Source organism: Fusarium keratoplasticum, chromosome 3 (assembly GCF_025433545.1).
Source record: "Fusarium keratoplasticum isolate Fu6.1 chromosome 3, whole genome shotgun sequence".
In the NCBI taxonomy this organism is placed as follows: domain Eukaryota; kingdom Fungi; phylum Ascomycota; class Sordariomycetes; order Hypocreales; family Nectriaceae; genus Fusarium; species Fusarium keratoplasticum.
In genome coordinates this window covers 171813-186945 of record NC_070531.1, presented here as the reverse complement: position 1 = coordinate 186945, position 15133 = coordinate 171813, and the positions used below count along the sequence as shown (strand labels likewise).

Below are 15133 nucleotides of genomic sequence, written 5' to 3'. Positions count from 1 at the left end.
AGCCACCTGAGGACCCTGATGTTGGTTTGTTCGGGTTGCAGGAACATGAGCTAGACCAGATGGGTACGGCTCGGATGTCACGCCGATGTAGTCTTGTGATCATTTGAACTTCAGGTGTCACTGCGAGTGTGCCATGGTTGCATGCATTCAGTTGTATTTACTGATCAAGCTGAGCAGCCTCAGAAAAAGTCTAAGATGAGGCTGCTATCAATAGGTGATAAGAATGTACAGAGGTCGGTTTGTCCGTGGTATCTAATATACAGAATCATGTTCATCATCGCATCTACGAGGTGTAGGTGCAGCTGTTGGGCTTCTCAACCTCAGTGGTGCGGGCAGAGAATCCCAGGCAGCCCTCGTTGCCAGCAGGGTTGGCGACGCCGGCAGAGACCCAGATGCTCCAGGCGCCCTCGATGCTGTTGGGGCAGGCGAGGAGGCTCGCGCCGTCGAGAGACAGGTTGCCGTCCTTGTCAATTACCCAGCCCTTGAGCTCGCCGTTCTTGGGGGGAGGCTGAGCGCCGGTGATGTATCCGAGCTTACCCTGGCCTGTACTAATGTTAGTGGCATTACTTTATTTCTTGAGACAATGCTTACCCATGCCAGATCGGTCGGCAAAGACCTGCTGAGGAGGGTTGTCGGTAGAGTAGAGGTACAGCTCGCCGTCCTTGGTCAAGCTGAAGGTGGCAGCGCCATCGGACTTGGAGTCGCAGGTAGCGTTGGAGTTGGGGAGATGGAGGAAGAGGCTGCTCTTGGCGGCGTTGACGGTCGCAAAGTGGATGTCGCTGGCGGAGCGGAGAGCCAGGACCTGGAAGGGTCCGGGAGTCTTGGCAGCGTCGGCAGCGGGAGCGGCAGCAGCGAGGCCGCTGAGGACGGGAAGAGCGAGAAGAGCCTTGAACTGCATTTTGAAGGATTTAAAGTGTGGAAAAAAGTGAAGTGCTTGTTGCTTGTTGTGGATTGTGTTGCTTTAAAGGTGTTGATGCTGTAGGATGACTTGTACAAACAGCCACCAGATTGGGTTCTTACAATGCCCTTTATATAGCAATCAAAACGAGACGACCAAAGATCTTCATGAAGATCTTCTCGTAAACGAGTCTATGCGTAGGGAGACGGCGGGCCTTCTGACATCATTCCCCTCTGAGGAATACGAGAAAAAACGCGCCCCAGCTCCAGGGCTTGGCTGGGGCCCGCATTGTCCACGTCTCCTGTAATGACGGCACTTCAGGGCCTGTTTACAGTGGTTGGCGCTGACTCGGCCGATACTTAGGGGTCTGATGTTTATTACTCCGTTGGCAGCATTCACAGCTCATCCCGACTCTCCACCAATTGGCCACCCGCGTCTTGGAATGCGGCCCTCTGTCAGCCCCTATGTACGTCTCCACAACAGCCAAGAGCCCAACAGGCCCATTTCAAGAGGCCATCACAACTGGGGACTCGTCTGTTTCGTGCGTTTGCCGAGGATCAGCTGTAACGTACCCTTGAGGCTTCTGGAAGATATTGCCACCCTTGCATTCCGCAGGTGCCGGGCTGGGCTATGCTGTTTTTAGTACCTGGGGACACGCTGACGTATGCCATTTTATTGCCGGGCTCATCCTGGGGGAAGATGGTGACCCTTTGGGCTTGGGGAATGGGAAACACGAGGCCGATTGGGAGATGCCATTCGAGGGTGTCTGGATCGATGATTGTCGGTCTGTCTTACGAGTGATGCATGGAACTTGTTTCATGAGGGGAACCACCTGATGTTTGTCTCCGGCTGATGTCACTCTCAACAGCATCCTCAACAATATGGAGGCCTCAGTTATTAAGTCAATGCGTATACGCGGGTGGCATGTAATTGGCCAGGCCGTACAGGTGAATTGCCATGTACAGAATACAGTATCCAATGTAGGGTAATAGGGTTGAGCCTGGTTTATGGCCCAGTCACGCTGCCACTTCATGAACATTACGTTGGGAAATTTGGGCCCGGGTTCCCGTAATTCTTTAGAGTTCTTCCTATTTATTGTTGTTCTATTAAAAGATTCATCTCATCCGTTCCGTTGGCCACGTCACGAAAAGCTGGGGCATTCTCTTCACGGCTATTGATCGTCTCGTGTCATCAAACCTATTATATAGCTCAAACCACGGGCCTCTTTCCACAATGCTCCAGTTTTACTACATAATATAGGTCTTGGCAGCTGTGGCTGTCCTCCAGCCTCAGCAATTTTGTACCTTTCAGCTTTAGTAGTTCCGCACTCATCTGTTTGCTCGGGCTGCAGTTCTCATCTCAATCACTGACAAGAACGTGAAGAGAATTCGTCACTTTCGGTAAAAGAATCATCTTAATTGTAATGAATAACGCCGTCCAGTACTCATTCTAACAAGTCATGGGCCCCGGCATTGAACCCTGCTCATCCTGCCGGCAGTTGAGGCAGAGGGAACTACCCGGTGTCATTTTAGGATCCCGAAAATTTGTTAGAGGCCTATATCTACCCAGTGAACTTAAAATAGCTGCTTTTCACTAAGCTAGTATATCATCTCGTGGCGGTGTAGGCTTCTTCATACCGTATTCGCACTCACGGTGGGCACATTGCTCCCCTGGCGCCCCCTGCTCGTGATTGAGTGGATGCGGCAGAACACAACGAGATTATCATAAACAGAATACAACCCTCCAGCCCCTTTATATATTTGGATTTCTCGCCATATCTACTACTACTCATTTTACCTCTGGATAAAAGAAGCAGCCCAACAGACTTCTATGTCGAGAAAGCATTCGAAAGACACACATTCCATTCTGGCACGATCTTGTCTCCAAATACCTAGCTAATCCGACATTTCTCAGTCAAAACGCAAAAGCATCGTTAATGTTAGGTGGACTTCCCCCAAAATTACCTTGTCTTAAATCTCCGAACCTGCGTTCGACCAGAGCCTACCCTCTGGCCATCTCTCTTGGTGCTGTAGAAACTTGATCTCGTTCCAGTCCTCCTCAAACACAGACCTTAGCCCTCTGGCGATTGCCGGTATCCTTTTCTAGATCATCCTCCAGCTTCCCCGGTAGCTGGTTTCCGAGATTTGATCGAAATCAAGCCCAAACTGCTAAGGGAAAAATCTTGGTACCTTAGCCTGAAGCGCTGCCTGGGTAACCTTGACCTGTGTGCCCCTGGGCATGCCGTACCCAGCGCATTGGATGACAATGCCAAAGGGCTGGAATGTTCGACGACAACAAGCTCGTTCGGAAGCTGTTGCGGGAGCAGCATGATATTGATTGGACCGTGGTTTCGACCGGGCTGTTCACGTCGTACTTGTTTCTCCCGTCGTTCGGCGTTGTCGATGCCAAGAAGAGAGTGGTGAGGGCCTTGGGAAGTTGGGAGAACAAAACCACAATCACTCTACCCGAGGACATCGGCAAGATGGTCGCCGAGGTGGTGTATGCGCCTTCGAAGGAGGGTTCGGACCACATGGTCTACCTGAGTGGGGATACCATCACATACAGCAGGCTTGCTGACCTGGTCGAGGAGCACTTCAAAGCCGAGTTCACGAGGGAGTTGTGGACCATCCCGAAGATGGCGGCGAGCTCAGAGACGCTTGCGGTGATGAAGTCGCCGCTCTGAATCTTGACTCTCAGGGATTGGGTCTCATCGATGTTTTGTTTCTTGGCTGGAGTTGGGGAGGCAAGGCTCTCGGGTCGTAGCAACACCGTGACCTGGGCTGCTTGTGGGCGCTTGGGGGAGAGAGCCAGTGCCCGAAGGACAGCGGTGCCGAGCTCTCCAGCTCCCACGATCAAGATAGACGACATGGAGGATGTCTGTTGGTAAACTGGAAAGAATGCTCTTTGGGGCCTGCTGGGCGACACAATGATTGAGGAGCTGGGTGGATGATGATAGGGTTGATCTGTTTTGCTACGGGAAATTGCCTATTAATCAGCCTGTTGGCTGATCGCCTCTTTTTGGATACGTCATTGAGAATAAAATGAAGAGAGTAGACTGTTGTTAACGTTGGCTGCACATCACGAATGACGGATTTGTCATGGAGACAGGAGAGAAACCAGTGTCTCGTTTGATGATCATTTGCAATCATTCGTAATTTGTTTGTAATAAAGTCAAGGCTAAACCCTCTGGCTCAAAAAACCAGACAGTCTTTCTACAAATTGGATTTGGACCCTGTGTTGTGATCGCCGTGGAGCGCCGTGGGAATTTCGGACGCCGTGGACGTTTCGGCCGGTTGGCGGGATATGGGCCAACAACTTGTGGGATAGCCTCGTTATGACTGAGCTATCCACATGAGAGAAACTAACAAGCAATCAGTGAGATTTCTATAACACTTGGCGTAGAGCAAACTCCATGGCTTAATTCCAAAGGCAGTCTCAGCGCTGTGTTATCCTCAAAGGTTGTCTTGACATATCCTTCTTTGGCCTTTTTCGATAAGTCACCCCCCGGTGCGTTTACAATGAAGATCCCATCTTTAGCCTTACAATGGACGACGGCCTTATCATTGTTAGGTGCGGTTGCGGCTGATCCAAGAGTGAAACTTGGATATGCTACCTATGAAGGAACATCACTCAACAATGGGGTCGACCAATTTCTGGGCATGCGTTACGCCGCACCTCCTCTCGGCGAGAACCGATTCAGGCGCGCGAAGGAGCCCAAGCGAGAGACTCATGTCATTCAAGCCAAAGAGGTTCGATCCAATCCACATCCCCTTTGTTCTGATATGCTGACAACTCCCGGAAACAGCACGGCCCTGTGTGCTATGGCGTCCAGGGACTTGCATTTGGCTCTGTCCCCGTTCCTCTGTCCGAGGATTGCCTCTTCATCGATGTCTACGCTCCTTCTGATGCGACCGACTCTGAACTTGGCGGACTTCCGGTGATGCTGTGGTTGCAAGGCGGCGCGTTCGTGCAGCTTTTCAACCCCAACTATAACGGAACCGGTCTCATCGAAGCCAGCGGCGGACGTGTAATCGTCGCTACTTTCAACTATCGTACCGGTCCCTTTGGCTTCCTCGCCAGCAAGGAGCTCCAAGATGAGGGGAACCTGAACATTGGACTCCAAGACCAGCGGGCGGCTATTGGTTGGGTCCAGAAGCACATTTCCAAGTTCGGTGGTGACCCTGAGAGGATAACGCTCTTCGGAACTTCTGTCGGTGGTGGAAGTGTCCTGCTGCAGACCTTGGCTTACGGCGGCAATCCCCCTAAAGGCGAGGACGTCAACTGGCGCGCAGGGATTGCGGCAGCCACTTACGTGCCCCCATTTCGTCATGTCCAAGACGTCGAGTTTCAGTACCATCAACTGCTGAATGCCACCGGTTGCGACAACCTCGCCTGCCTACGCAGCCTCAACTCTAGCGTTGTGCAAGCTGCAAACCTCGGACGCACTGAACCTGGACAGGCCAATCTGCCGCTTTTCCCGTACGGTCCGGTCATCGATGGGAAGCTGTTTCCCGACACTCCATATGCGATGCTTAAGGCTGGCAACTTCTCCAAGCATAGGCCCCTCATTGTTGGCTCATCTCATAGCGAGGGGACACTCTTTGCTCCACAAGCAAACACAACCAAAGATATTGCTTCTTTCCTCAAAACCCAGTACCCAGACTTGACCGACGCCGAGCTGGAGAAGGCGGAGGGTCTTTACTCGTGTGTACCAGAGACCTACCCGGGTGTTAACGTTTCTGTGTCACCACTACACTATCGTGCTGCTCAGATGTACGGGGATGCTGGGTACTCTTGTCCTGCACTCAATTTCGCTTCAGGACTGAGCGCTGCGGGCGTCGACATCTTCCTGTTTCGCGACAACATCGTCGACGCCGCAGAGGAGGCTGCCGGCTACATCGTCCCCCATACCTGGGAGACCCAGGCTGTCTGGGGACCTGAGTACGCAACATCGTATGTCGCTCTTCCTGGCGCCACCAGCTACGATGCAGGCGGTGCCAACCGACGTATTGTTGGCCAGGTGCAGAAGTACTGGACTGATTTCACTCTGGCAAAGAGTTCTCTCGATTCGATCAGAGGTGATGGCCATCCAAAGTGGAAGAAGTATGGAAAGGGTCGGAGGTTGAGGCTGCAGACTAATGCAACTGCTATAGAGCCTGTGGAAGCATACGAGCATGCGAGATGTAGCTTTTGGGAGGATATTTCTCCTAGCATGCATATGTAATATTGGGTCGCTCATGTATAGTGCGGCGCATGCCTTTCTTTCTCCCTTCTTTAGTGGTTCAAAGATGAATATACTTGGTTGTCTTGCATGCAAAGCTTAGTATATCTCCTAGACTGAGTTGGAGTTATCCGCGCAAGCCCATGCCTTGGAACCTCCGTCCTTCTTATAAGAGTCAATGATAGTAACAACAGAGCCATAGGTGCCGGCCACCATGAGGAACGTTCCTGATACAACAACAAATCCACTCCAGATAACCATCAAGAACCATCTAAGGTTTCGCTTGCGTTTATCCGGGCTCCAGTTATCATAGAGCCACATACAGCCCATCGGCTGGAAGGACATCAACGTGCCTAGCAGCGCCCCGATGAAGGACACAAGTCCTCCAAACACTGGGATAGCACTCGCGATGATGTAGGCAGTGATTGTTACGCCAAAGACACAACCGAGCCAAGTTCCCCAGTGCACAAAGGTATTGGCCGTCAGGTGCTTCGTGCCTCGTAGAAACCGGACGAAAAGGTACTTGCCAGGAAGCTAGGCAGAAGGATAAGTATGTGAAGACAGTAGGATTGGGAGACATACATGAATGGTGAGCATCGCCGTTGCAACGATTCCAGGGATGGCGATGCCGTATGATATCTTCTTAATTAGCGATCCAGCCGATCCAAGAGCTGGAGAGGCCACATATGATCCGCAAAAATAATAAACGACGCATCCGATTCCGACATATGCGACAGTAACGATAATTTGACAGAGTGTGAGAGCTCGGACATAGTGTTTGGGCTCCCTCATCTCGGCAGCGAAGGAGAAGAACGCAGGGGTGCCGGCATAGGCGAAAACAAAAGTCGAGATGGCTGACACGGCATCGGCGAATGAAGGGTTGCCCACTACTTTGAAGTCGGATTTAAAGGGTCCTTCCTTGGGTGCTGCTGCAGGGCGGTCTTGGACGCCGACGGCGATTGTGACCATTACAACTATTGGTGACCGTCATAAGCAAGTTAGAAGTCACAATAGGAGGTGCAACGCTTACTGGCAATGACTAGACTCGTCACTCCGACCAATGCAAGCCAGCTCATCCTTCCTAGAGTTCTGATGCTTGCAAAGGAACCACCAACCATGGCAGCGACGGCGACAAAGACGGCCGTACATGTGCCGTGCATCGAGACAGCATTTAAGCCGATGGAAATGCCCAGCATCATGGATCCTGCGACAAAGGTATAGTCTTGTATGTCTGTCAGCCTTGCGTTGGGCTCTGGCTTTGGATCCATCACGTACAAAGAACAAAGCCAGCTGCCAAAATCTCACGGCCGACACGACCAAAAAGCATGGCGCCCACATCATCGATGCCGTAGATCTCTGGGTGACGAAGTTTGAAAACTCCAACGATGTAGTCGGACCAAGTAGTTATACCAGCGACCGCACTCAGGGTTATCACGCCCGGGACGATGCCCAGGACATCGAAAGCTTGGGGAATCGACAGGACGCCTAGGCCTATCTGGGCCTTGATCATGAGTGCAGAGGTTCCGATCCAACCGACCTAGAGGCTGTCAGATCTGTTTGTTACCTAGGTTTGATACACTTACGTTGCGGTAGTTTGGTCCATCTTCAGTGATTTCTCCAAAGACGGCATCGTATGGGTGGCATGTGTTGTCACCGTCTTCAACGTTCGATGGTTCAGCCGTGAGACGGTTCTGATCCATGAGCTTTGATGACTTTGGTTCCATGATGATTGATGAAAACGAGATAGAGTAAATTGCGTATCAAGGAGAGTGTCTGTTGGCGACCTCCATAAGGGATGCCATCTTCCTTTTAACCTGTTCGATGCAGCCCCCCTGCCCTTCCTCGCCTTACCCCAGAATCGACCCACCGGACAGGGTCACTATCTGGGGGAAGTGGAGGACTCTGCATTATCTCTAGGTCATCCGTGGAGCGTTATTCATGGTCGTTGACCAGATATCGCTTGGTCTGGACGGAATGAGGAGCAGTCCATAGATAGGAACTCTGATACGCGAAGAAACACGTTTTGTGGGGGCGACGGCCAATGAGTGCGACCTCCGACTTTGTCTTGACTCGTATCGTTGACCAAAGATGGAATGGTAGAGGGTTCCCGCGGGCCAATGTCATGAGCGGAGGAGTTGCCCGCGGGAAACACGCATCATAGCGCCGCTCGGAACTTCATACGCTAGAATAGCCAACCTCCGTGCCCATAAAAATAGTTCCGACCTCCCCATGAGCAGCGAACCTATCTCCTTCTGGCATACTCCCTTCCCAGCGCGCCACCATCATCCGTGAAGATGCAAAGGTCCGTGTCTTCTTCCGGGCCTCGCCTGAGACAGGCATGCGAGAGATGCCGGTAAGTTCAGGGGCTGGCAGCTTATCTCGAATCCACTGACCCGCTCCATTAGCCAGAAGAAGACCAGGTGCCCGGGTGAAAGGCCCATGTGCTCATTTTGTGAGCGTCTCGGCCAGACTTGCACTTATCTTCAGCGCGGACGTGATCGCCGTGGCGCTGGTCCTCGTGGCATGATACGCGGGCCGTGAGTGTTTTCTGAGCTATCTACACCTTCTTTTTACTTGTGTCAACGGTTGAGTTTGATAAGGAATGGCTCTCAAGCAACCACGGGGATACCAGACCTTAATCAAAGGCTGAAAAAAACACCCGAGTAGGTTATCGTCAGCTTCCTCTTAGTAACGCCCCAGTCTAACTAGATGTCCTTGGTAAAAGTCTACCTTCTCCCCAATCCCCGCTCCCTGATGGTGACCCGGTCCTCCGCCGACTTGAGGGCAGAGATAAACAACCAGACTCAAGACGAACTGACGGAGCCATACCTCGGCGCGATAGCCAGGACCACATTGATGCATCGACTTGGTGAGATAACAACATCATTTTATGACAACTGTGTACTAACGACGCATCCCTCAGGTCTCCAGAGAACCCTGACCCTCCTCCAGACACGCTATATCACTTTGTCGAAGTGTATCGACAGCACATCTACTTCCAACCGATACCCCTCTTCGATGTTCAATACATTTACGACAACCTACAATCCTTTCCTTCATTCCTCCGATGGGCGTTTCTAGCTATAGCTTTGAGATTCGCAAAGCACCCATTTTATGGCGGCAATGGTATGCAAGCAAGCGAGTTCTATATTGCTTCCTCTCGCAAGACTGTCATGCGACTTGCTCTTGATGGAGTGAGCGAGCTTGAAGTGTTACAGGCACTATGTCTTCTGGCTCTGTGTGAGATTAAGGGTAGGATTCCTCAGCAATTACCCTAACTTCTGAGCTGACTGCTGACGTCTGGCAGACGGCTTGTGTGCAAGGGCATGTATGACAATCGGGGTCGCTTCTCAGCTACAGTGCGTGCGTGTCACCCAAGCTCAGGCCCAAGCGCTTCATAGCCGGGCTTCCAACGACCCGGCCAGTTCCAGATGCCACTGGAGCATCCTGATTTTAGAGTCAGCCTTCTCTTCTCACCCGGGGGCCCGAATACAAGGAATCGACCCCCCAGATTGTCCCCGAAGCCCAGCCCGACCTCTGCCTCTTTCTGCCTCAACAAGCATGCGAGAGCATCCCGATTTGTTTGACAGCAACGAAGTCAACGGAAGAGACTATGGTATCAATGCGTATTGCTTGCAGAAAGTGCAGATCTGGGGTGAGATCGTTTCCTACATGGAAAGTATTCGGACCGGGAAGCACGACAGATCGTCGATTGCGTCACATAACCAACTTACACTAAAGATGTACGAGTCGGAGTCGAAACTTTCCTACCAGCACCTGTTTCGAAAAGTCAGGTTTCAGCATCGGCAACCTTCCGAGCTGTCTGGCAACCGAGAGTATTGGGCTCCATGGATACTGATGCAGATATCCTATCACGGTTCACAAGCGGCTCTTAACCACCCATTCATCCACCTCGTTGCACTCCGTGGATCGCAGGGCGCATCGCAGTCTCGTTCATTTTTGCAGGAGACCCTTGATAGGGCTCTATTCCACTCTTCTTGGGTCTCCCGTTTTCTTCAGATATGTGAAGAGCTCCAGTTTGACATATCAGACCCGCTGATTGGGCAGATCGTTGCTACAACAGCCACCGTACCGTGGCTGTTTCAGTTTGTTAGAGATGATGCTATCTCGAGTCGAGCCAAGAGAGACTTTGAAACGTGCGAGAGATGTTTGGGTCGGATCTCAACACACTGGCCTCACATCGCTCAAATGGTACAGACTCGACTTTGTCCGCACGCAGACCTTATCCAGGCTTACAGAACTTTACAGTACCAAACGTTAAGAAGTCTCCAGTCGACGATTGAGCAGCGAGAAGGTGACGAAAAGTCGGACCGCACTACTGTTCAGTTCCCACCTGATGTGGTCTGGCAACTCCTCTCACCGCAAGCCATGACGGCATCGCGGCTGGGGCTGAGCGATTATCATGGCCCGAGCCCCGGAAACGGTATCTCGACTGCCACGCTGCAGATAACAACGACAATCGTTCACCCAGCCACAGAGGACGAACTGAGTCATCAGACGGAGGTGGATGCTCAGGACACACAGATGCCGTGGGAGGATGTCTTTGACCAGCCGTTTCTAACAAATCTGCTGTCGGACTCGCTTGTCGAAGACTATTCCTGGCTGCCGTTTAATTAGGGTAACCATTTGGGTAGAACAGCCGCATATTGTTTTCTCGCGTTGTTCTCGCTCTTCGTGATATGTCTAAAAACGCGATCGTCAAAGAATACGGTTATCAATGCTTGCATTGTCATCGACAGAGTCTTCAAAAGATGCTATCAGCCACAACAATAAGAGACACAGTTTTCATGACAGTATCAAGGTCCAATGCCGTAAAACACCATAACCTACCTAGATAATAGGTACGGTCTTCTGGCTCAGTTATCCCATTAAGGGCCGGGCTTCAACCATATCAAAAAACACAATACTAGAAAATAGGTACATGTGTAGACTCAACAGTAAACAGCTCCCCTCCTACCCCTGCAGGACGCCACCGTTCCGATCCAGAGTTCAAGAGATAAGTCGGGACCGAGCCATCTGAACTGCCTCGTGACCAAACCCCAGAGCCTCCCTAAAATCTCATTGGACACTCGAACTACGCCGGTGCTACCGAAATGGAAGTTCGAATGAGAGCTTCTTGGGGCAAGGAGACGTAATCTTCTGCTCGTAGCTTAGCTGGGCCGGTTCCGGCGACGATAGTGACAGCCAGGGCGGCGGGAGATGTCCGTCACTTGGTTTTACGAAGATCCGCAGGCCCTCGGCAGTTTGAATACCTCACAGTGGCACACTTGTCGTCCACTGTGCGGTAGATGCAAGAATGTCCAGCGCTAGCTCGTTGCAGTAGTTTCTCCAGACACTGGGAAGCGCAGGTATCTGCCGAAGTCGATTTGACTGGCTAAAGTTGTCCGTGCCCACCTTGGTGATGGAGGTGCAGACTACGGATACAGAGCCGTAGGATGTATATATTCTCAGCACATCCATACCCTCTGGGCCGTATTTCAGGCTCTCCAAGATACCTATTCTTTCTTGTCATCAATCAGGTCTCAAAAAAAGGACAGCAGCTACCACAGCACAAGACACAGTCCGACGGCGTCATCCCATTATGGCTTACCATCACCATCCGAAAGATTCTCCTCTCATCATTGTCGGCGCCGGGGTCTTTGGCCTCGGCCTAGCCTATGAGCTAGCTGCAGTGCGAGGATACAACCAGGTCATCGTTCTCGACCGATTCGCTCCCCCGGTGCCTGACGGCAGCAGCGTCGATGTTTCTCGCGTCATCCGTGCTGAGTACGCAGACCCCATCTACGCTCAGCTCTCTGCGGACGCCCTCAAGGAATGGCGTGGAGATACCCCATGGTCAAAGCATTACAACGAGACGGGCTTCATCATGCTGGGTACTGGCGAGAATGGCTACGTACAGAAGTGTCGTGCCATGCGGGAAACTCAGGGAACTGGTCCAGGGAGAGATTTTTGAAGCCCATGAGACCGACCAGAAGCTCAAGGAACTCTACCCTGATCTTCAGGCTGATCTGGCGGGCCTGATGTCTCTCCGAAACACTATGGGTGGCTGGGCGGATGCCGCAAATGCCATCCGCGATCTCGCCGAGAGCGCTAGCCGGGCTGGCGTGTCTTTCATCACGGGGTCCAGGGGCACTGTCATCTCGCTAGAGTACTCAGGTCGCCGCATTGTCGGCGTTAAGACCGCCAGCGGAGACTCGCTCAAGGCCAGCACTGTAGTTCTGGCTACGGGCTCCTGGACTAATCTTTTGGTTCCCGACATGGGCCACAACCTCTCTGCCGTGGGTCAGCCGATTGCTTTTGTCCAACTCACTCCCGAAGAGGCCAAGAGGCTCCAGCGCATGCCAGTCATGCAGATTTTCGACACTGGACTTTTCACTTTCCCCCCCACCCCTGATACGCATCGCTTGAAGATTGCCCGGCACGGGTATGGTTATGCGTCCAGCTTTCAGTCCGTTGATGGACGGTCAGTATCTTCGCCCAAGCTGATTGGGAACAACGTTGCAGCTGGATTTCTTCCGCATGATGCTGAGGAAACACTGAGGGCAGGACTGAGGAAGTTTTTCCCGGAGTTTGGCGACCGCCCTTGGGAGAGCCTTCGCATGTGTTGGTACCAGGACACCCCAGATGGAGACTTTGTGGTCGACCATCACTCGGACACGGAGGGATTATTCTTTGCCACAGGGGGCTCAGGCCAGTAAGTATCTTCTAAGAACGTACGTAACGTATGCCAGTCCTAATCCGGTCATTTAGTGCATTCAAATTCCTGCCTGTTCTGGGACGCAACGTCGCTGACGTCTTCGAGGGCAAGGTTTCCGAGGAGCTTCGGGAGAAATGGAGGATCCAACCAATGTCGAGGCGAGACCCGAACCAGCCTATGGGTCAAGACGGAAGTAGGGGAGGGCCTGTGCTGCGTAGACTGTCTGTCAAGGAGCAGTCCAAGTTATGATGACACCTTCTCTTAGCAGTAGAAATGAGAGTAAAGAAATTGCTTTTTTCTTCGCTACACACGATGATCCAATTTACCGCTAGGCTTGAGTTATTGAGTTCTGACGAGGCGGGTATTGTTGTTAATGACATCCTGAAAAGAAGCCATGAGCTAGGATAAGATAGCAAACGGTTGTCAAAAAATGGTGACATTTGAAAGCGATATTATAATACATGGTAGATGGGGCATCTACCTCGTGTTTGTGTGTACGCGTGCGTGTGTCATTAGGAGTAATGTCAATGAGTCTTGGATGGAGAGTTAGGTAGTATCGCCTTATCAGAGTAACTACTCTGCTACCAACAGAGTGTACCTTATCGCAGTCGATACTTTGTCACTCATAAAAGCCCTAATTGCCATCGCGAGCTCGTTCAGAAGGGTTTACTCACTAATCTTCTGCCCTATCGACGTTTCCAACTCTCCATTCCTGGTAGGCCCTGACAACTACAGCTTGGAAGACAATGTCTCTATATCCCACCGCTGGAGAATATCATCCACCAACGCCACAGAATCAATGGCCATGCCATAGCCAGCCTGGAACCCCGTGCCTCCAGCACCATAGTTGTGCACAATGACCCCCGGTCCGCTCGCCACATTCACATCTCTGCGTTCAACCCTGGCGCTGCCGTCACGGGAGGGTCTCAGGCCGGAGAAGGCTGCCAAGACTTCTACCTTGTCACCAGCAAGCTCCGTGCTCAAGGCCCTTGTCCGCTCTATGATGGACTTTGTCTCACTCGAGTACGTAGAGCTATCACTGATGGGAATTAGTCATGTTAACCCGAGATGGGCCAGTAAGACTTACGAGTTTCCCTTTTGCATGTAGCCTCCCAAGATGACATTCCCATTAGACTCTGGACGTGGAATAATGTACGTCTCGTAGTCTAGACCATGCCTCATGACATTAGTTCTCACGTGAGGCGCGCGCGCGAGCAACACTACGCCCCTTGTCGGGTAACATTTGGGATCCTCCACTCCAGCAAGCGTCTTTGCGGCATTACCAACGCAGTTGAAGACAATTTTTGTGTTGGGGTTGGTAAAAGGGTCTTGGATGTTTGAAATCTCTCGTCGGACGAAGGTGACGCCGTATTGATGCTGGAGTCTTTGGTAGAGATACAAGAGGTGGCTCGGGGCGTTCAAGGTCAAAGTGGTGAAGGAAACACCAAACTTGGTTCCGTCGGGAAGTTGGTCGGGTGAGACAACTTGGAACTGGGTAGGAAAAGCTTAGATGTTGTCGGCGACATGGTATAAGGGGTTGGATCTTACATCTTCAAGATAGTCGGCCATATCCTTAATCTTCTCGTGTGGGACTTGATCATCCCAGTACTCAAAGGAGGGAGCACGACGGACAAAGGTCTCAGAAGAACCCCGGGAAGCAAGCTTGGATAAATGAGCATAGCCCAACTTATCCCACCGCAATGCATTTTTGTCTCGGCCAGATATAGCTGAGAAGTTGCATCCGGCCCTCCGAAGGTCAGCATTGGCTTCTAGAATTGCAGTAATGTGTTCTTACCAAGGCGAGGTGTATCCAGGTGCGGTATCACCCGGAAGATGCGTGGCTACCACCGTGATGCTATCTCCAAAGCCGCGTTCGGCGAGGACGAGGGCGACATTTAGACCAATGATGCCAGCCCTGAGGATGTCAGCGGTGATTGGGCTTTGATTTGGAGTGAGTCGCTTACCCAACTATCACGATCCTTTCTCTGGACCGAGAGGGGGCCATGTTGGAATGGGACTTGTACGTTTGCAGTGTCACAGCTGAAAGCTAGGGTGATTAGAGGAGCGAGCACTGCCTCGGTGGTGTTCTTGTATCTGCCCCGGTACCTAACACTCCGCATCGACTGTCTGGGGACTAACGACCTTGTGCCGCTTGATGACAACTCTTCCCCCCTCGGGTACTACCAGTCACTCCGTAAATGGGGACCTTCCCGCGGAAAACTTTTGTGGGCCCGGAGATTGTAACCTCCGGCCCCACTATCACCACCTCCGGAGCAAACGTGACCTCCCACCAGAT

At 51.9% G+C, this 15133-nt stretch overlaps 7 protein-coding genes across 7 annotated transcripts; 4 read left to right on the top strand and 3 right to left on the bottom strand.

Annotated features, from left to right (window-relative positions):
• Positions 1–283: 283 nt before the first annotated feature.
• On the bottom strand, positions 284–898 carry NCS57_00343700 (uncharacterized protein; the record flags this gene model as incomplete). Its single annotated transcript, XM_053053432.1, has 2 exons — positions 284–543; positions 592–898. The coding sequence occupies 2 exons, from the start codon at positions 896–898 to the stop codon at positions 284–286; spliced, it is 567 nt and encodes a 188-aa protein (XP_052915592.1).
• Positions 899–3179: 2281 nt separating this feature from the next.
• On the top strand, positions 3180–3581 carry NCS57_00343600 (NmrA domain-containing protein; the record flags this gene model as incomplete). The annotated part of the gene is made up of 1 exon (XM_053053431.1): positions 3180–3581. One exon carries the CDS (start codon positions 3180–3182, stop codon positions 3579–3581), a length of 402 nt encoding a protein of 133 aa, XP_052915591.1.
• Positions 3582–4557: 976 nt separating this feature from the next.
• On the top strand, positions 4558–6122 carry NCS57_00343500 (COesterase domain-containing protein; the record flags this gene model as incomplete). Its single annotated transcript, XM_053053430.1, has 2 exons — positions 4558–4647; positions 4704–6122. 2 exons carry the CDS (start codon positions 4558–4560, stop codon positions 6120–6122), a joined length of 1509 nt encoding a protein of 502 aa, XP_052915590.1.
• Positions 6123–6230: 108 nt separating this feature from the next.
• NCS57_00343400 (Aa-trans domain-containing protein) lies at positions 6231–7843 on the bottom strand (the record flags this gene model as incomplete). Its single annotated transcript, XM_053053429.1, has 5 exons — positions 6231–6653; positions 6702–7093; positions 7150–7341; positions 7395–7656; positions 7703–7843. The coding sequence occupies 5 exons, from the start codon at positions 7841–7843 to the stop codon at positions 6231–6233; spliced, it is 1410 nt and encodes a 469-aa protein (XP_052915589.1).
• Positions 7844–8413: 570 nt separating this feature from the next.
• On the top strand, positions 8414–10757 carry NCS57_00343300 (Zn(2)-C6 fungal-type domain-containing protein; the record flags this gene model as incomplete). Its single annotated transcript, XM_053053428.1, has 4 exons — positions 8414–8421; positions 8483–8656; positions 9043–9371; positions 9427–10757. 4 exons carry the CDS (start codon positions 8414–8416, stop codon positions 10755–10757), a joined length of 1842 nt encoding a protein of 613 aa, XP_052915588.1.
• Positions 10758–11721: 964 nt separating this feature from the next.
• Positions 11722–13086, top strand: NCS57_00343200 (FAD dependent oxidoreductase; the record flags this gene model as incomplete). The annotated part of the gene is made up of 3 exons (XM_053053427.1): positions 11722–12033; positions 12080–12834; positions 12891–13086. The coding sequence occupies 3 exons, from the start codon at positions 11722–11724 to the stop codon at positions 13084–13086; spliced, it is 1263 nt and encodes a 420-aa protein (XP_052915587.1).
• Positions 13087–13566: 480 nt separating this feature from the next.
• On the bottom strand, positions 13567–14842 carry NCS57_00343100 (DAO domain-containing protein; the record flags this gene model as incomplete). The annotated part of the gene is made up of 5 exons (XM_053053426.1): positions 13567–13876; positions 13925–14328; positions 14386–14584; positions 14633–14752; positions 14802–14842. 5 exons carry the CDS (start codon positions 14840–14842, stop codon positions 13567–13569), a joined length of 1074 nt encoding a protein of 357 aa, XP_052915586.1.
• Between the last annotated feature and the right edge of the window lie 291 nt (positions 14843–15133).